The sequence below is a fragment of the Lacerta agilis genome, chromosome 6 (assembly GCF_009819535.1).
Source record: "Lacerta agilis isolate rLacAgi1 chromosome 6, rLacAgi1.pri, whole genome shotgun sequence".
NCBI lineage: Eukaryota > Metazoa > Chordata > Lepidosauria > Squamata > Lacertidae > Lacerta > Lacerta agilis.
Genome location: NC_046317.1, coordinates 16,595,007 through 16,616,164, shown reverse-complemented (window position 1 = coordinate 16,616,164; position 21,158 = coordinate 16,595,007). Strand labels below are relative to the sequence as shown.

Here is a 21,158-nt window from a genome sequence, read left to right as displayed (position 1 = left end):
CCCCATTGCAGGGAATCGAACCGCCGACCTTCTGATCAAGCCCAAGGCTCTGTGGTTTAATCCACAGCTCCACCCATGTCCCTTGGAAGAGGAGTAGCCACATGCATAAGACTAACTGAAAACACATTAACCTCAATTAATATCAGCAGCAATATTTTTAAATTTGTCCCATTCCTTGTTTTAGAACAGCATCCTTAGTGCAATGTGTAATAATTAGTGTATGACATCTTTGAGCATAGAAATGCCAAAATAATTTCTCATTTCCCTATCGGGTGTCAAAGTCTTTATTGAGTTTAAAGCACATATACATTTCTATGGTAACCTCAACTTTTTATGATAGTTAAAAAGGTCTTGCTACAGTGCACATAATTTATTAATAAGAACCAAATCTTAACTGTACTTCAAATAAATAACCTAAATATTTAAGAATTTACTTTAAAAGCATAACTGTACAATATGAAAATATAAACAATACATAAAACATAATACTCTAAAGATATTTAGAAATAAATTTGTAATTCTGTATTATATAGACAGTGCAAGAAATAAAAAAAATTCAAATAAGCCTCTGAACTGGGAAATCATTTACTTTTACATTATCATGCAGACATAGCATTTCAAGCCATGCTGTTGCCTTTAATATGGTACTCTACATGCACACACAGGAGAAACAGCATGTGCAGCCAGAGGTTGCTTTGAAGACTTCATCATAGTCATCTGCACAGATACAATAGCAAGCTACTTCTCAGTTTCATATATATTAAAATCTTCAGTAATACAATCAGTTCTGATGGAAACTTCAGAGAAATTCCTAGCTGCATACAGTTTTCTCCCATATGTGCATGAGGGTTTGAGGGATTGTGGTTGTAGTTATTAAAATTACTGTTACCAACCATATCCAACTGCATGCTTTCTTTCCTACGGTACCTTACAAAGAGGTATTTTGTTGCATTCAAAAGTTTTAACATTTCTTCAGCAAACCAATAAGCTTTTTCCCACCTAAATCTTAAGAGTGTAGAACATCCAATAAAAACAATCAATCCCAGTTAAAAACCAACATATTATACCTAATGAACTGTGATCAAGAGTCAGCTACTACCTAACCGTCTTTAAAGTTCATAGTTACAGATACGGTACTAAAATCAAAACATGAAATTTTGATGCAAAACCAATTTGACCACTAGTTAAGATGTGATGTAAGCAACAGTGTAGAATACAGCATAACTAGTAGTTGTTGTTTTCAAAAAAAATATTTTGTGTGGACCTAGCAATATTTCATGTGAACTTGAGTTAATTATGAATCAGTTTTTATTCCTGTAGAAAAAAAATAGTCATAGAGGCAAAGACCAGAGAATGCAATAAACACTAAACTGTAAACCGTAAACACATAATTAGTCTTTTGGAGTGCACACTGACATTGCAAGAGCTTGTTCAACAGACTTCGGCAACAAGACTACGATAGGTCACAGCAGCATGAGATCACATGGAAAGCACTGAACAATAATACTATCACACACCAACACCTCCTAGCAATCAGGTAACTGAAGGGAAACATCTCTTCTCCATGAGATGCTTTCCTGATCAAATGCTGCTCTTTTTAATGACTAATTTAATGTTCCAATAGTCTTAAATGTGTGTGCTTTATCTGTAGGCTTAAGAACTATTCTTTAGCCATTATAGGTCCAGAGTTTTACAGTTCTGTCTGCAGAAGATGACAAGAAGGAAAGATCTTGTGTATGCCATCTGCACTGAATCACTTTGTCTTTATGCTCCCCTACCACCATAGTTGGGAGCTGCTTGGTAAGGTCCCCTGTGAAAAAGAAATAGAATCATTATTGTTTACATGAACTTTTTACAGAATTACCATTCACTTCACTTTTGATTGCATTTACAACAACTTTTACATCCCATCCTGATAACTCAGTAACTCATTAAGGTTGGTTCATATGCTGCCAAGGGGCAGTGAAAGAAGCAGCACAGATGATTTGTTCTTCTTTCCCCATTTCTACCTTTAGAAGGATACCCACGTCTACTGAATTGAGGGGAGCTTACTCCCAAGTAATTCAGCGTAATTCCAATGTGTAAAGAAGTTGCAGGTCTCAATAGCAACAACCACCTTGTGCTTCAGAAGCCCTCTGAGGCGAACAGATCTTGCTCACAAATCCCACTTCATACTTTCTAGAAGTAGTAAAGTTTGAAGCAGCAGCTACCCATGCTATTTCTTTCTCTGCCTTCTGGTAATCCATGAAATTGTCTAAAAAACGAAAAATGAAAACTCCGTTATTTCACTGCTGATTTAGCAGTTAAATTTACCTTGCAAGTCTGTCACTTTTATTTTCATATCATAAGAACCCGTGAGAAGGTAATGAGCCCCAGGGGAAAAGCGGACAGAACGGACATCACTGGAATGAGGATGGTAACTCTGCACCATTCGCCCTCCACGAATATCGTACAGCATACAGCTAGAATCCTCCTGGCCTGTAGCTAGAAGACGACCACTAGGATCTACAGCTACTGATGCCACAGCACTGCCTGCAAGGAGAAATCCCATAAATGAAATTGGCACCATTTCTCTAGATTATGTGTGTTGTTTACAATAAAGATTTTTTTAAAGAAGTCCTTATAAAATATAGATCAGAATAAAGGTAGATGCATTTCCAGGCATCTGATACAATTCAGCATAGGGACCAGGGGAGATGTAACTAAGCCAAAGCATGTGCTATTCTTCCCCTGCCTGTGCATGCCTGGCTTTTCTTCTGTTTCCCTGTTTATTATAGGTTGTATGTCCCTTGGGGCAGGGGCCTTCCATACCTGTTCCTTGTTCCTTTGTAAAAAAACAACATATACATAGATGATGATATTATATTAATAAATCTTTTTAACTGTACTATCACTTAACTGATTACTTGTACTGTCATTTAAATTTAGATAAATACTGCAGATATGGTTGTTTATTCTTGCAGATCTGATAGAGCTAGAAGTACTTGACTATTTTGAGCATGCTATAAATGTTGTTGTTTAGTCGTATCCGACTCTTCGTGACCCAATGGACCAGAGCACGCCAGGCACTCCTGTCCTCCACTGCTTCCTGCAGTTTGGTCACTCATGTTGGTAGCTTCGAGAACACTGTCCAACCATCTCGTCCTCTGTTGCCCCCTTCTCCTTGTGCCCTCCATCTTTCCCAACATCAGGGTCTTTTCCAGGGAGTCTTCTCTTCTCATGAGGTGACCAAAGTACTGCAGCCTCAGCTTCAGGATCTGTCCTCCCAGTGAGCACTCATGCCTGATTTCCTTAAGAATGGATAGGTTTGATCTTCTTGCAGTCCACGGGATTCTCAAGAGTCTCCTCCAGCACCATAATTCAAAAGCATCAATTCTTTGGCGATCTGACTTCTTTATGGTCCAGCTCTCACTTCCATACATCACTACTGGGAAAACCATAGCTTTAACTATAGAGACCTTTGTTGGCAAGGTGATGTCTCTGCTTTTTAAGATGCTGTCTAGGTTTGTCATGGCTTTTCTCCCAAGAAGCAGGCATCTTTTAATTTCGTGACTGCTGTCACCATCTGCAGTGATCACGGAACCCAAGAAAGTAAAATCTCTCACTGCCTCCATTTCTTCCCCTTCTATTTGCCAGGAGGTGATGGGACCAGTGGCCATGATCTTAGTTTTTTTGAAGTTAAGCTTCAGACCATATTTTGCGCTCCCCTCTTTCACCCTCATTAAAAGGTTCTTTAATTCCTCCTCACTTTCTGCCATCAAGGTTGTGTCATCAGCATATCTGAGGTTGTTGATATTTCTTCCGGCAATCTTAATTCCGGCTTGGGATTCATCCAGTGCAGCCTTTCGCATGATGAATTCTGCATATAAGTTAAATAAGCAGGGAGAGAATATACAGCCTTGTCGTACTCCTTTCCCAATTTTGAACCAATCAGTTATTCCATATCCAGTTCTAACTGTAGCTTCCTTTCCCACAGAGATTTTTCAGGAGACGGATGAGGTGATTAGGCACTCCCATTTCTTTAAGAACTTGCCATAGTTTGCTGTGGTTGACACAGTCAAATGCTTTTGCGTAGTCAATGAAGCAGAAGTAAATGTTTTTCTGGAACACTCTAGCTTTCTCCATAATCCAGTGCATGTTTGCAATTTTGTCTCTGGTTTCTCTGCCCCTTCGAAATCCAGCTTGCACTTCTGGGAGTTCTCGGTCCACATACTGCTTAAGCCTGCCTTGTAGAATTTTAAGCATAACCTATATATATTAAGCTATAAATGTACTTTTCACTAACAGCAAACACTGGTCAATGTTTCAAGCAAGTTCTTCTGTATGTTAAAAAACAATCTTCAATACCAGTATCAGACAGGAAATGGACCTAACCCTTGGCTCCTTAAAAACTGGCAATCATTGCCTTTATTTTCCTGATAAAAGGTATCAGATATGTTTTAGAAGGATTGCTAGCCTTTGCACTTACTCATTTTAAAATCTGATGTCCTTCTCTTCATCCAAAGACAATAGGGTGGGTTACAACAATACATGAAGCAGTCAATAGTTAAAAAAATTAAATCAGCAACATAGTAAATTATAACATGTGAAAGTTTTATAGAGGGCATTCCCCTATACCAAAAAGTCTGATTGAAAAGGAAGGTTTACAGCTGGCCCCTAAAGCTGAAATGTGGCACAGCCACACCTCCAGGAGTTAGTGCTTTCTATATCCAGGGAGCTATTACTGAAATGGGCCCTTATACCTTGTGAACAGAAGTTAATTTATGTGAATTTGTTTCCAAATATTTATGCACAGAACACAATATTTTCCAAGCAGCAACTCTACTGGCCAACTATGGCAAGGAATTTTTCTTGGCTTCATCATCAGTATCAGTAACCTTACCAGTTCCATGAAATGTTGTTCCAACAACGCGAACACAACTAGGTACTCTGAGATCCCAGAATCGTACAGTCTTGTCTTGGGAGCCAGACGCTATCATCCATCCACTCCATGTATAAAGTGCTAAAATGTGACCTGTGTGTAAGAAATTTTGATTTGTATGATTAATACAAATACTGATATTATTGTATTGATGACTAAAATTATTGATATACTAACCAGGAATATATGTTTGTAAGTAAAATGCACTTTTGTCATACAAGTAAGAGAAATGGCAAGTTCTACATACAACAAGGGTAGTTTTGCCAAAATTTGTGAATTTACACAGTAAAGTGTACGATCTGGTACATTTTAAACTTTATTAAAATGGTTCGTTAATCCAGCAACACACACTGTTTGTTGTTACAACAGATAGTAAAACTGACTGAGACCAAAGGCTACCAAAGCTTGACCAGAAACGTACCAGTATGACCACTCAAAGCATGGAGGCCTTGCCCTCGCTGGCAGTCTGTTGTATAAATATTACAGTCCCCAGCTCCAGCGCTTATTAAAATGGCACCACCACTTTCAGGACCTTCCATAAAAGCTAGATCCCTAATGGTTCCATCATGCATGCTGAATTCCAAATCTGGCCCTAAAATAGATTGAGAATAGAGTGAACAATTAACATACACACACACACTGAAAATTAGGAGTTTTACAACCATTCAGGACACTACTTAATGTTAAAAAACAGGAACGTTTTGAGTCTAACCAAACTGTTTGCAAAAAAACCCAACAAAAACCCCTCACCTTTCTCAGTCCCCCACACATAGAAAAATTGTGCCAGTCTGGTATCGGGTTGAAATGTACCACACTGCAAAATTACTGCCTTCATGTACATAGATGGCACAGTATATAACAGTAACAATAGTTTACGTTTATACTACTTCAACTGGTCTGGTTTTTTAAAAAAAATCTTCCAAAGATTTAAGGCTAAGGTTCTTATATTTTTTAAAGCTTTCTTATCCCCTGAACAATGCAATAAATTATATGCTCTTAAGTATAAAAAGTCAATTGTTACAAGCAGTTGTAACAGTTTGTACTTACCTGTTGCATTGCAGGTGTCTGCATTGAAAGGTAGCACTTTAACATATTTGTCATTGGAACCAGTTGCCAGCAACTGTCCACAGGGACTCCAGGCCACACAATAGATGGATCCTTTGTGATGTTTGTTCCTTTTGAAACGTACCACAGGCTGCTTAGGAGTGCTACTATCACTAGGGGGGGGGGAAATGAAAGATGATTTTGTGCTTTTGCATGTCTGGATGGGGTCTGTAACAAAAGGCTAACAATCTACTCTTTTGGAAGGATAGAGTAATTAGCAAATATTTTAAAATGACATAACTGCATTTAACATTAGTTATTTATTTTGTATTAAAAATATGAAATATAGAGAGGGTCCCTCTTCTAAACATAGCTGTCAACTTTTCCCTTTTCTTGCGAGGTATCCTATTTGGAATAAGGGAATTTCCCGTAAAAAAAGGGAAAAGTTGACAGCTATGCTTCTAAAGTGATGCAGTTTTAAGGAAAGTCTATTTTCCTCGAGCATGTGAAAAGGCCCTCTTTCAAAAGGCTTATATTGTTTTAATGAGCTGTAAAATGCTTTTTTAAAAATGGTGCAGAACACAGCGGCCCAGCTCTTACTAGGACCTTTTGCAGCAAGGCAGATGCTCTGCCATTGAGCTAAGGTCCTTCTCCAACCTTTAGAAACCCTTTAAATTAATAAAAATACATTTTAAATAAAACACACAATAAATAAATGGTCTAGTGCAGGCATAGGGAACCTTCGGCTCTCCAGATGTTTTGGCCTACAACTCCCATGATCCCTAGCTAACAGGACCAGTGGTCAGGGATGATGGGAATTGTAGTCCAAAACATCTGGAGAGCCGAAGGTTGCCTATGCCTGGTCTAGTGGGAACAATATAACTTCTGCCCAATACCACTGTCCTTGTCCAATATGGGATCCCAACACTCTGTTCTTAAGAGAACCTGAGAGATCTGATCATCAATCTCTAATCACTAATCTGGTTTTCCTTTAGCAGAATGCAGTGAAATTCATACTTTTTAAACTTGTAAAATCATTTCCCTCACCAATGCACCTGCCTACCAGAAGTTCAGCTGAGCCAACAGAATTTATTAATTAAATCAGAATTTAATTAAAACACAACAGACTGCTTCTGGCACTACTGCAGCTAAAGCCAAGCCATTTTGTCTTAAGATTACAGGAGTCCCCTTCAGATGTGCACATTCAGCATTAACTGAACAGAGAGGATCCCAGCCTGCATCCCCTTTTGCCAAAACAGGGTGCAGGCTAAGATCCTGTTCCTGATAGGTGGCAGGAGCTTCTGTCCCCCCACCTATCAGGAAGGGCACAGCAGTTCCAGTTCCCACATTGGGGCTCCACTGAAGCCTCTGCTGTCCTGCAACGCTGCTGGACCAAGAGGGGTGAGCAGACTTTCAGAACATTTACGGGGCATGACAAACATTGGAAGACAGGTACAGGAGACTTGGAAGACTATTGGTATCTTCAGATCTTGACCATTGCATTAATAGAAAAGTTAACAAGATAATAAGCAAAAACACACCAACAAGGGGGGGCATGTGCCAGCTCCGCCCCGTGACCCTTCATGAGTACAGAATCATAGAATCAGAGTTGGAAGAGACCACAAGGGCCATCCAGTCCAACCCCCTGCCAAGCAGGAAACACAATCAAAGCATTCCTGACAGATGGCTGTCAAGACGGTTCTCTACTTCAAACAGTCACCTTCCAACTCACAGAAAATGATAAGCATATTGAGGATGGAGCTAGCACATTGAACCCCTATAGTTCCCTGCCCCAATATGTTTTGTTACTACTGAATGTGCATGCCTGAAGAGCAGGAATACCACAATTTCCACTTTCCCAAAGCGAATTAGCCACTTCTAATATAACACTTTAAGCATTGTAAAGGCAAAAAAATCAATGGGAAACTAAAGACTTCAAGTAGTCTTGTAAGAGAAGAAACCAGATTTCATAATTTTCAGATACAGTCACATACTAATTTCCATTTCTGTTGTAGTTTTTCATGTGCATAAATCTTGTGCCTGCCATTATTTTTCTTCTCTATCTTAATTTAACCATTATTTATTAAAGATGCAAGAAAACAGCTGATTAACAATCATTACTTACACACAAAAGTAGAAACTATAAAAGCAGTGGAATCATGTAAATATTTGGCTATTGGGCAGTTCAAATAAAAGCAAGATGCTAATAAGGCAACTGAAAGCTAATACAACCGAGAAGCTTTTAGTGATAGCAGATTTTTTTTTAAAAAAAGGTCATGCTGCAGAAGCTGTAAAGTGAGGCTGTTGTATGAAGAGTGAAAGCAGAGGAGTAAAAAATATGGAGAAAGTGGTACAGTATATTCAAGTAGTTATGGAGCAGGCGCATAATACAAAGCCAAAAGAAACAAAGCCAAATGATCTGGCAACTCCAAAGTGTTTGTAAGAGGAAATACTGTAAATTTACTAGTTACTTTGTTGTCATCTTTACAGAGGAAGACTGCGAAGATCTGCCTAAGTCAAATACCAGTTTTCGAGGAACAGCAGAGGAGGAGCTAAACAGCATATAAGCAAACAAGTTATAAAGAGACTAAACACACACACACACAAAATATTATGTAAGAGTAACATATTTATGGCTTTTTAAATTTCACAAGGTGAAGGCTGGCTTGTGATGGGTCACATTTAAAACAACAGCAGCACTACACTTGGCAACATTTTATAATGCAAACAGCCAACTCACTGAACAAACATCCCATCCTACTACAGTGTTTGCTACCGACATTTGCTCCCATTTGCCATGCTTGCAGCCATACAAGTCCACAGAGGTGAGAAAGCTAAGCATGATATATGGAGGAGTTCAAACTACTTCATATTGTTTATTGTTTTACTCAGATGTTTGAGCAAAAGTGAAATAGCATAGGTCCAAAAACAATTTCAAGTAATTTCACCAATTTCAGTGAAACGGCTTGCTAAGCTCACTAATATTAGAACTTGCTACTGGTCAGCAATGCATAGTAATTGATATTACTATGACCTACAGTGAACCTCACAAAAATCATGTAAATAATAAAGTAACTTCTATTTGGCATTTATTGTTTGTTTGTTTATTTGCTAACCATAGTTGGACAGTCAAGAAGTTCACCTTAGGGTAGTTATTCAGCTAGGAATTTGTTTAAATTCCTTTTTAACGCTTCTGTTTCTGCTTGTTCTGCTTCCAATAAATCAGAATATTTAAGATTGCCACTGGCAACCTCCATTTTTCTATGTACATAAAAATGTAAGGTCATTGTGCAGCCCCCATTGGAGGATATGTAGCCATCACAATCCTGAATTTGCAAGAGAGGGGAGCAAAGAGATGGCAAATTTAAACAACAGCAGAGGTTTAAATAAAGCATGGTTGGAGGTACACAGAGGAGTTGTGAGGGAATAGACGTTGATCTGAATGAGCTGTGAGGGGTTGCGGGGGGGTTGGGTAAGGCATAAATATTTATTTAGCTGGGTTGGCAAGCAACAAGAGCAGGGACAGCAGCCCCAAGTTCATACATAAAAAGTTGGGCAGGGAGAAAACTTTATTTTCACTACAGTATAAGCTTTCACTTGAATATCAACAGCAAAACATATGGTAACTTCTCAGCAACGGCACAACAGTAAGTGACTTCCGGTTTAGCATTGGTACTAAAAAAGTCTTGAGAACAGTGTGAATGTTTTGTGTGCCTTAAATTTCCTAACCATGCTTATAAAAATGTAATGAGGATAATGGGTCAAAAATTGTGCCACCTGTAATGCCAATGTTTCAGATTGCTTTCTAAAAATGAAGTTATAGAATACTGATATTATATTAATATAAGAGTTTTACATTTTTTAGAGTAGCTCTAATAGTGTGAAATACCTAGACTAATTTTTTGTAGCCCTCAAGGAGTAAAGTTCCACAATAATCAATGACATGTTAAAAAAATAAAAAATGGAGAAAATGAGGGACAGAAAAGCAGAGCAGAAATGGATACAAATGTCAGACATAACTGATGAGAGACAGATTAACAATCAATAATTACTCCTACCTTGATACTTGGAGTTCTGGATAGGCACATACTCTTAAAGTTTTAGAATTTGAGCCAACAGCATAAAGAGTGCCACTTGGATGAAAAGCCACAGCTCTGACAGCTTGTGTATCTTCTAGGGTATTGACACAAATGAATTGCTTTTTTGATTTGTCATCCTGTTGTGTCAAAAGTTACAATACAAGTGACTATTTCTCCATAGTTCTGTACAGCTAGAATGCCATACATGATATTAGTCTACTATTAGGAAAAGGTTGCATATCAACTCAACATAAGAAATATGAAAACAACACCTGGTTTGGGCAATAGTGCAAGGATTCATAAACCATGATTTGTGAAACTGTGAGAAAGGGTCAGTGTTGAACATCTCCAACACATTATAATATAATGCCACCCCCAACAATTTTGATGCATGGGGAACACACTACATTTAGAATTCTGGATGTAAAACTAAGGGTAAATTTTCACCTTCACTGGGGTGGAGTCTATTTAAATGAGATATTTGGTTGGTGTACTTCTAAACACACTGCAATGCTTGTACTGTGCCGCTAGGTTAACACTATAGTACACTATACACAGGTTTTTGATTTTGTAATGTTCATTATCCAAAATTGTTATCTAAACACAAAAAGTATACCCAAGCCTCACTACACAAACAGCTGATTCAGATATCTGAACAGCCAGAGTTTGCCCACTTCCTTACTTACATTTATTTTGCTGGCTGGCAGCAGCAGCAGCCATTTAGGGCAGAAACCATGGAGGGAAGGAGAGGGATTGGAAAAACTGGGGAAAGATTGCACAAACCAACTTTTCCTTTGTTTGGCTTTTGCTGATTGGTTGCAGCAGTTTCAGGCAGAAACCATGGGGAGGGAGGGAGGGACAGACAACGGACAAATCACAGATTAGAAATGTTCCCATAGGAAATAATTGAAATAATCAGCTCATTATGTGAACACTCCCCTGACAAACAATTTCCTGGCAATGCACTGTGTTCAGAAAGTGGGACCTGTGTGTACTATGTGGCAGAATAAAAGTATGATAAGGAACTTACATTTAGGACATTTGTGGACTTACAAAAATAATGATAATGAATGCTATATTTGCACCAGCCCTGATCCTGCAACAGTGACATGATTATACAAACTATGGCATTTAGGTAGCCTGGACCAGAAGTTCAAGCTGCATTCATCTTAAACGCTTGGGATAAGCATGAGACAGTCACATTCTAGTATATAGCCTTAACATTTTTGTGCAAAATGAAAACACATTTAAAAGGTCAGGTACTACAAAACATATTTTTAATATAGTTTAGTTTCCTTTTATTAGTTATGTGAATAAAAACAGTAATTTTCCTCAGCCTTCTGGGAGACATGAAGCCTTATGGAAAGGGTACCTAGCACGAGTCTTAAATATGGGATTGTCATTTTTTGAGATATTCCACAGTCATAACTGTTCTTAATGTCCAAGTGATTGGTAGTAAGACTATGACTATATTTTGGAGTACTCCACCATTGCACTGTACAGTTTCTTATTGTTTACCTGTCATTTTCTACATTTTGAAAAAAAACACAATAAAACTTTTTAAAGGATTGAGCCTTTCCCTTGTAATGCAATTAAGTCCTACCTCATCACCACTTGCTCTTGTTAAATTCCCTGGAGAATCTTCATGTTGTGCTGGAATGGCACCATGCTCTGGTATTCTGTTTGGATACACAAAATTTAAATTCAAATTTAAATGCAACTTTCCTTGTTATTTACATCCATGTCACCTTCCTCTGCTTCCCCATCCCCTTGCTTTATTGGTGCTGCCCTCCATTCTTCTCCTTTCCCTTCTTATTCTAAATCAAGCAACAAATGTAAATATATTATTGTCTGTTGATGGTTATTCAGCAATAAATTGACATCTTCAAATTTTAGAGTAATTATTGAAGATATTTTTATGTGCTGCCATAATTGAAGGACACTATTGAGGAATGCCCTATGAAGAGAGTTTGTCCACGTGGAGGTAATCTGCCTGAATACTTGCCCACTACTTACTGGTTTGCCCAAGCTACGAGGAATTAAAAGCAGCTGTGTTCATATAATTAAATTGTTTAAGTATTTGACTAACTTGGGGGGGACAGGTTCCCCTGGACCTCTGAAAAAGTGGCCTGTTTTGCTTTTAAAGTAGCAATTTTAAGGAGAAAAGTTTGTGGGGATGATGAGTTAAATTCTTCAGGGTAGCAAATTCTTATCTGACGGACAACTGTGTAATGTATTTTATTTTGTTTTATGTATTTTATCTTTTAGTAATAGCTTCAGGTAGACTAAATAATGCTTTTTTTGTACTGCTCATCAACAAAGTTCTCTGAGCAGTTCACAAAAGTTATGAACCAAATATATAAAAAAAATCAATGCAACCATTAGAAATTCAGTATAAACAGCTACACACTAAAACAGTATAATTAAAAAGATCCCCACCTGGCACCAAAGACCACAATGCAAACACCAGACAAACTTCCCTGGTGAAGGCACCAATGCACCACAACTGAAAAAGCCTTCCCTCCCCACTTCTCCCCATCTGATGGGCACACCTGGAGATTGCCTGCTCTTCAGAGGAGAGTCCTTCAGGCAGCCTAGCCCCAAGCTATTTAGGCCTTTAAAAAGTTAACAACAGCACCTTGAATAGGGTCCAGAAATACAGTGGAAGCCAGTGCAGATGACAGAGCCCAGTCTACTGAATATGGCGAGTGGCAGTTAGAACTGTTGTGGGCCCCAACGGACGATTATGTAACTCTGTGATTTTTAACCCTGCCTGACGGAACAGTCCAGGGAGGGGAAAGTATACACAGAAAGAGGTTTTTGTGGGGCTTTGTGTGTTTTTCTTATTCGGGGGAACAGACAGGGGTGCTAATTGCATGAAGGGAAAAAGCCTGTTAAATTAAAGGAGGGGTAAATAAAAACGGATTAAGCAAAAGTGGTTGATATCAGGGCAGAGAGTTGAAAAGAGAGAAAGAGGAGTGGCTGCTGAAGGGAAAGAGCAAGGCTGACAGAAAGGTATACTGACCGCTAATAGGAGACTTTGAGAAGAGGCTCTGCGGATTGCATCTTCAGGCAGGAGAGAAAAAACAGAAAGAGACACCTGCCTCCCATAATTCTATGTTCTCCTGCCTCATCACCGGATGAGATTATACCCAACCAGTGAATGGATTCCGACCGGCACAATAGACTGAAAACACTCCAGTAAATGAATGTTCACTTGTTACTTGTATGTTTACTTGTAAAAAAATTATCCAAATTTGGGATGGGTGGTATCCATTACTCCTATTTTGCTGGTGCAAGAGATGTGGGCTAGCAGAAGTGAACTTTCCCCTCCTCTCTTCAGCAACTCCCTGTGTGCAGCCTCCAAACCAGCTCCAGGGAAGATTTTGGTGGTGCAGATGAGGAGAATAAACAGAAGTGCTGCTGCACCAGGGAGGAAACTCCACTGCTGCTGCTCTGGATACAGTCCAAAGTATTCTACCAAATGACTGAGGAAGGCACAATATGTTGCGAGGGTGGCACATCAAATTGATCTGTGTACAGGGGCGTAGCAAAGGGGGGGGGAGGCGGGCCACCCCGGGTTCCATAATGGAGGGGGTGACAAATCGTGAAGCATTTTTTTTTTTTTGAAAAACATTTTTGAATTTTTTTTTAAATGCCTGCTCTGAAGGTCTTATCTTACTATACTAGGAATTTTATAGCTATATATGAAATTTCATGCATATCGGTTATATCTTGACCCTCCTCCACCAAAATAGCTTTTCACTTGGCTGTTTTCCTATGTCATAAAGTCTGAAATTTCAGTTCAGAGAACACTTTACTGTTCCCAACCCTAACACCGTGGAAAGCCATCTAATTAGACTTTAATTTGATTTTGAGATGTTTTTAGGAGGTAATTTAATTATTGTTTGATTTTATACCAATGTTATGTATCTGATGTTAGCCACCCTGAGCCCGACTTTGGCTGGGGAGGGTGGGATATAAATAAAAGTTTTTATTATTATTATTACTTGTTATTATTCCTTTGTAAGAAAATATGAAATAATGTAAAACCATTTTTTGCGGGGGGGGGGGAATCAATGGGGGGGGGGTTGACAAGAAATTTTCCGCACCAGGTACCACCTGACCTTCCCATGCCGGGGAGGGGTGGGGTTTCAAATATTTTTTTGCCCCCGGGTACCAATTTACCTTGCTATGCCCCTGTCTGCGTATTATTAATCTTAGTTCAGAAGTAGCACTGACATGCACAAGAGTGTTCCAAGTACTTACATTTTATTTCCATGGACAGGTGATTCTTCAAGAGAGGGTATCTGATTAGTAGACCCAAGTTTCTGAGGTGTGCTTGTACTGAACTGTACATTAGCATTTGCTGTTCTCTGACTAGAATCTGGAAGGATGGATACAGTTCCTTTGCTGCCACTGCAATGCTGGTTTAGTGTTTGCACATCATTTCCCAGATTGTCAATTCCCATATTTAACTCCCCCAACTTCTGAACAGACCTGCAGGATATATTAAAAAAACATTAACGAAGAGCCATGAAAGCATAATTACTATTACATTCAATGTGATGTTGTCACCAATATGGTATTTGGTTAATAAGACTTAAGAAAGGCAACAAATTAATACAAAAAGAACGTCATCACATCCTATCAGCAGATGCTGGGGAATTTACTGTGAAAGTCATTTTATAACAAAATTATACTGAAAATTATAATCAGATTTGAAAATATTCTTTTTAGCAACTGTCAGCATTTATTTCAAAGTAAATTCCATTGATTCTAGAGTGAGGCTAAGACTGTAGTCTTTGCTATTGAACAAATCATAGCCTGAAAACCACAAAGATATCAAAGCCAACCTGTTAAGAAACTGCTCTGTAAGATTTTGCTGTGCATCTGAACCATCCTCCTGGTTTACCCCTCCTTCTAATAACATTTGCTGATATAGTTGTCGCTGTTGCTCCTTCTGTTCTAAGTGCTGCTGGTATCGCAATCGCTGTCGGTAATATTCCTGAAACTGGTCTGTTGAATCACGAAGCTAAACAAGATTGGACATAAATAAAAGCTTAGATATCATCATTCTCATTACAGTTCTTTATCACCACTCCAATAAAATTTTATATTACCAGAGGCAGGAAATAAAGCAACGGCTCTTTACTTAAGTGTAACATAGCATTAAACATTTGGTGGTGTATGCTCAATGCTCATTCTGTCTTTTACCTGCTAAAAGACTCACCTGGAAAACACGTAGACAAGCCTGTAAACTTACTGAAAGTGTTTTTGTTTTTTTGTTTTTTTAAACATAACATAAAGGCTTGGAAAATCATGAACAAAATTCTAGAATGCATAATTTGATTTTAAATGGAAATCTCCCATGACTAGACAACAAAGGTGTGGGAATACACTCCGTAGGTTTCTTTGAACCCGCGATTATTTGTATTAAGTTAATGTCAATTATGTGTACTATTTTATGTGTTCTTCCGTGTAGAAGTGAAAGCGAAAGCAGGGCTCAGTAGGCGTCTTGCCACTGAGATCCCTCCGCTTAGACTTTTTGGTTCCAAAGGTTTGAACTTGTTAATGATCAGTTAATCTGCTTCCCGCCTTTTTTAAGGGTAGCAACAGCGTTCTGATTGGTAAAAATATTGATCATGACGTTGCTTCTTGGTTGTCAATAAAAGGCTGCGGCTCCCCGTTTTAGGCGGACAGTCAGAGTTAGGGTTTGGATGATTCAGATGTAGATAGTTGGGGTTTTGGGGAACGGGTTGGTTGGGTTGGAAGCGCGTGCAGGAGGTAGAGAGGTTAGCTTGCGGAAGAATTGGCGGTTTAGGCTTAGCTAGCTTTAGTTTTAGTTAGCCTAGAACTTGTGGAAGAATTGGCGGTTCAGAGTCAGCTAGCCTAGGTAGTTTTAGTACAGTTGAGGCTTAGAGAAAAGTAATAGCCTATGCGGGTCAGCCAAAGCCATCTAAAGAAACAGTGATTGTCTGTCTTTATTTTGTCTCAATTTAATTTTTCGTAGTCTATGGGCGCTTTTGCCTGGCCGTAGTTTTGGCCACCTTTTATTTGGGTACATTACTTAAGGGAACAACTTAGGAGGTCGCAAGTGCTCGCAGGTACTTTTACGAGGCACTTTTTATCCGAACTACTCACACACCCTTCAGATTTAGCCTGGCGGACAACGGCGCGGTGTGAGTTTAAGCTCCGGAATTATCGGCCGTCCTGTTCGCAGGCTTGGCCGGCGCCCTGCAGGAACGCATGTGAGGCGCTGGCCGCAGATCCCCGGCAACTGGAATCCCGTGTGCAGTTGACCTAGTCCTGCACGCGGGAGGCTCCAGCAAAGAATCCCCGCACAAAGGAAACACATTTCTACTTTTGCTGCTGCCACATACTTTGTGTTCACTTGCCAGCTCAAAAATTTTGATCAAGACAATCAAGGTTTAAAATTTATTGCATCATAAAGGTAGATACTGAATAGAGTGGGAAGAAACATTTTGCAACCATGTTACAAAGAACACTGCAGCTCACCAAGCATACCAAAAAGACATGTCCTATATTCTTTCCCAAATTAATGGCAGGTCTGCTTATATGCCACAGTCACAACTTTTATCTCATTCTGTTCTGCGAGCAGGCAAGCTTCAACAAACAACAGGCATGAAGTCCACTGCTAAGTAGTTCCAAAACAGAACTAGCTTCGGAGCATGGAGACAAATTAGATGCTTTGTCTGGTTCTGTGGCTCCCTGCTCCCCATTGGTTGGCTGGCTTTAAAAAGAAGACTGAGCTGTGTACTGTGCTGTGCTGTGCCACATCTCAGCCCTCATAAAAGAGCAGGGATTTTTTAAAATAGCAGTACTGAATTTCTAAAGAAGAGGTGTTTTCTGGATTTCAGTGGAGGACTGAACTTCTGTAGAAGTTTTATCACAATGGACTGGATCAAGAATTGGAGGTTTCTTAATTCCTCCTACACCATGACTGCTGCTCCTGAAAAGCAACCCCTGACTGTGGTGGGACCCTCTGGAATAGTGTGAGGAATAACTCAAGGGTCATTTCAGCAGAAGGGGTGAAATTGGCTAAAGCAGCAGATGCACCTTTGTGAACAGAGATTTTCATTGATCCCCTTCTCACTATAACCCCTTCCCAACCCTCATGGGAGACTTTGGAACAGATGCACAGGCCTGAAATGACAAGGAGTGGGTTGCAAAGCATTATTCTCCCCTTGATCCTATCCACTGTGTTATAAATTGTAGGAATGGGTTTCCCCATAATGACATTTTCTTCTACATACCCTGGAGAGAGAGCGTAAGCAAAAACATCAAAACATCCACACAAAATAAATTTTTAAAAAAGAATTAAAAAGAGACAAGACATGCACTTTTGTAAACCAAGAAAATCTTCAATAAAAATAAATTAAAAATAATAATCATAATAAAAACATCCACACAAATCTACTTCTAAATACTGGGACTGCATGTCATGAAATAAAATTGCTGCATAAATATATTTGGGACCCCAAAGCCCATTTTTACATTTATATGGCAACCAGTAGAGTATTTTACAGAGGGACACATTCACACACCTTTTAGATGAATCAAGAATTAAGTATGCAGAATGCACAGCAAGCATGCTTGCTATAGAAAAGCAAGCTTCAAAAAAATCACGTTGCACAGGAGTTCCCATTACAGTACGCATTGCATATGAGCTGCCGAAGCAAACACTACAGTATGCATTTTGTCATTACCAATCAACGCAGGAAAATTCAAAGGCCTTTTATTAGGTGGAAGCAAAAATATTCCATTACCTCATTTTTTTCTTGCTTGGCTGGTCCTTGATTCTGTGTTCCATTTGCTGGCTCTTTTTCTGGAACTGAGTTCTGGCACACAGTCTCACTGCCTGACAAGGGCTGGGGATCCATTGGCGTGTCACATCTTTCATGGATACAGGGACCAGGAAAAAGGGTTTAAAGTTTTATTTTATGTTAAACCGTTTTGAAAATACATCTGATATATACAGATACTCATGATTTAAATACATGCTAACCATTTCCCAAACTTAGGCTAGAAAAAATCTTTCTACAACTATGATAGCAACATTTCACTCCATGCTCACAATCCTTTTTTTTTTTTACTGCATCAGACTAAAACAGCTGCCTACCTGAATCTAGTATTATCTTAGTCTATCTACTTTCCTCCTTTCATGACCTAGGCCTCCATGACTCTGGATTTAGCCAATTCTTTTCTGACCTAACCATTCACTCCACATGAAAAGGTTCTTCCTGTGCTTTTCTCCTCGTCTCTGGTATCCTCAGGAATCTATTCTCATCCCTTCTATATTACCTCTCTATGACGTCATCCTATCCCATGTATGTCAATATTATTTATACACCAATAAAACCAAGATAAACACTCATCAACATTCAGGTAGGTAGCCGTGTTGGTCTGACGCAGTCGAAATATATATACAAAATTGTCCAGTAGCACCTCAGAGACCAACTAAGTTTATTCTGGGTATAAGCTTTCATGTGCATGCACACTGAAGAAGTATCTGAAACAGTGTGCATGCACATGAAAGCTTATACCCAGAACAAACTTAGTTGGTCTCTAAGGTGCTACGGGAATTTTTTTAATTTTTTTTTTTATATATTTCGACTCATCAACATCCAATACTACATCTTCCAGCTACCTCTCTGATATTTTATCATCACCTTGAACTCTGTATGCAAGATACCCAAGGTTCATATCCAACTAAACTTATTTACTTATATTGAGCATGCTTTAATGTATGGTTGCAAATCACCTTGGGATGCATATGAAAGGTGATTCATAAATTCATAATACCAATAATTATTTTTATATTTTGAAAGGCAGCAATTACAAGTTCTCTTGTGGAAAAACTGAATATAATTAATCTTATTCCCTACTGAAACCAAACTTAAAAGAACATTCTTACTGTTATCCTCACCTACATCACCTCTACCATGTCAATTTTTATAGTGTATCCTGCTCAAGGCAGGACCCATTTTCCTTAGTTCTAACGTAAAGTTCCCATGTACATTGATGGCACTATTCAGAAAACACCACTAGATCCTATTACCATTACAACCAGAGGTGACTATCCCCCAGTTCAGGGGCCTAATCTGGCTCCCCAAGCATTTTTTTTTCTGGTTTCCTCATGACCCTACTGATTATGGCAGTGGTGGCAAAAAAATAATAATTGATCATCTGATGAGCCGAGAGGGAGCAGGATTGAATGTGTGGGAAGAGGAGTGAGTGGGTGACACAGAGAGAAAGAGAATCAGCCATATCCACTTTTTGACACATCCTCTGCTGGTTTGAAGCCCAGAGTTGTCTGAAGATGAATGCAGACTTTAGATCAAAAAAGGTTAGCCACGCCTACATCACACACCAGACATCCTGGAGAGTGAAGTCAAATGGGCCTTAGAAAGCCTCGCTAACAACAAGGCCAGTGGAAGTGATGATATTCCAGCTGAACTATTTAAAATTTTAAAAGATGATGCTGTTAAGGTGCTGCACTCAATATGCCAGCAAGTTTGGAAAACTCAGCAGTGGCCAGAGGATTGGAGAAGATCAGTCTACATCCCAGTCCCAAAGAAGGGCAGTGCCAAAGAATGCTCCAACTACCGCACAATTGCACTCATTTCACACGCTAGCAAGGTTATGCTTAAAATTCTACAAGGCAGGCTTAAGCAGTATGTGGACCGAGAACTCCCAGAAGTGCAAGCTGGATTTCGAAGGGGCAGAGGAACCAGAGACCAAATTGCAAACATGCGCTGGATTATGGAGAAAGCTAGAGAGTTCCAGAAAAACATCTACTTCTGCTTCATTGACTACACAAAAGCATTTGACTGTGTCGACCACAGCAAACTATGGCAAGTTCTTAAAGAAATGGGAGTGCCGGATCACCTCATTTGTCTCCTGAGAAATCTCTATGTGGGACAAGAAGCTACAGTTAGAACTGGATATGGAACAACTAATTGGTTCAAAATTGGGAAAGGAGTACGACAAGGCTGTATATTGTCCCCCTGCTTATTTAACTTATATGCAGAATTCATCATGCGAAAGGCTGGACTGGATGAATCCCAAACCGGAATTAAGATTGCCGGAAAAAATATCAACAACCTCAGATATGCTGATGATACTACCTTGATGGCAGAAAGTGAGGAGGAATTAAAGAACCTTTTAATGAGGGTGAAAGAGGAGAGCGCAAAATATGGTCTGAAGCTCAACATCAAAAAAACTAAGATAATGGCCACTGGTCCCATCACCCCCTGGCAAATAGAAGGGGAAGAAATGGAGGCAGTGAGAGATTTCACTTTCTTGGGTTCCATGATCACTGCAGATGGTGACAGCAGTCACGAAATTAGAAGACGCCTGCTTCTTGGGAGAAAAGCAATGACAAACCTAGACAGCATCTTAAAAAGCAGAGACATCACCTTGCCGACAAAGGTCCGTATAGTTAAAGCTATGGTTTTCCCAGTAGTAATGTACGGAAGTGAGAGCTGGACCATAAAGAAGGCTGATCGCCGAAGAATTGATGCTTATGAATTATGGTGCTGGAGGAGACTCTTGAGAGTCCCATGGACTGCAAGAAGATCAAACCTTTCCATTCTCAAAGAAATCAGCCCTGAATGCTCACTAGAAGGACAGATCCTGAAGTTGAGGCTCCAGTACTTTGGCCACCTCATGAGAAGAGAAGACTCCCTAGAAAAGACCCTGATGTTGGGAAAGATGGGGGGCACAAGGAGAAGGGGACGACAGAGGATGAGATGGTTGGACAGTGTTCTCGAAGCTACTAACATGAGTTTGGCCAAACTGCGAGAGGCAGTGAAGGATAGGCGTGCCTGGCGTGCTCTGGTCCATGGGGTCACGAAGAGTCGGACACGACTGAACGACTGAACAACAACAACAACATCAGAAGTTAACACAAATGTGTAAGAAAATGGAGACCTTAATGCATTTTATTGCAGAGCAGGTTCAAGAAGCAGTTTCTTATTGTAACTAAGAACTAATCTATACTGGTGAGTTATAAAATTATAAATGCGTTATATAAATGTGACACCAGGAGGGGCTATATAGCAGTCAATGAAAAACTGCATCAAGAGCTA

The 21,158-nt window shown here is 39.4% G+C and overlaps 1 protein-coding gene and 1 long non-coding RNA gene across 4 annotated transcripts in view; one reads left to right on the top strand and one right to left on the bottom strand.

Annotated features, from left to right (window-relative positions):
- Positions 1-265: 265 nt before the first annotated feature.
- Positions 266-21,158, bottom strand: part of WDR47 (WD repeat domain 47) — a 35,032-nt gene continuing 14,139 nt past the window's right edge. For 2 of the 3 annotated variants that reach the window (XM_033151453.1, XM_033151455.1), the window contains 11 exons: positions 17,835-17,961; positions 14,901-15,079; positions 14,314-14,544; positions 11,648-11,723; positions 10,024-10,181; positions 8,437-8,517; positions 5,969-6,138; positions 5,343-5,513; positions 4,883-5,014; positions 2,314-2,532; positions 266-1,810 (listed from right to left, as the gene is read on the bottom strand). In XM_033151453.1, coding sequence (XP_033007344.1) covers positions 1,668-1,810; positions 2,314-2,532; positions 4,883-5,014; positions 5,343-5,513; positions 5,969-6,138; positions 8,437-8,517; positions 10,024-10,181; positions 11,648-11,723; positions 14,314-14,544; positions 14,901-15,079; positions 17,835-17,961 — 1,687 coding nt within the window. In that variant the 3' untranslated portion in view covers positions 266-1,667. The remainder of the gene's footprint in view (positions 1,811-2,313; positions 2,533-4,882; positions 5,015-5,342; positions 5,514-5,968; positions 6,139-8,436; positions 8,518-10,023; positions 10,182-11,647; positions 11,724-14,313; positions 14,545-14,900; positions 15,080-17,834; positions 17,962-21,158) is intronic. The other variant, XM_033151454.1, reaches the window with a different exon arrangement.
- On the top strand, positions 4,912-8,574 carry LOC117048083. Its single transcript, XR_004426798.1, has 2 exons — positions 4,912-5,020; positions 8,456-8,574. It is a non-coding gene; the product is annotated as an uncharacterized LOC117048083 (long non-coding RNA).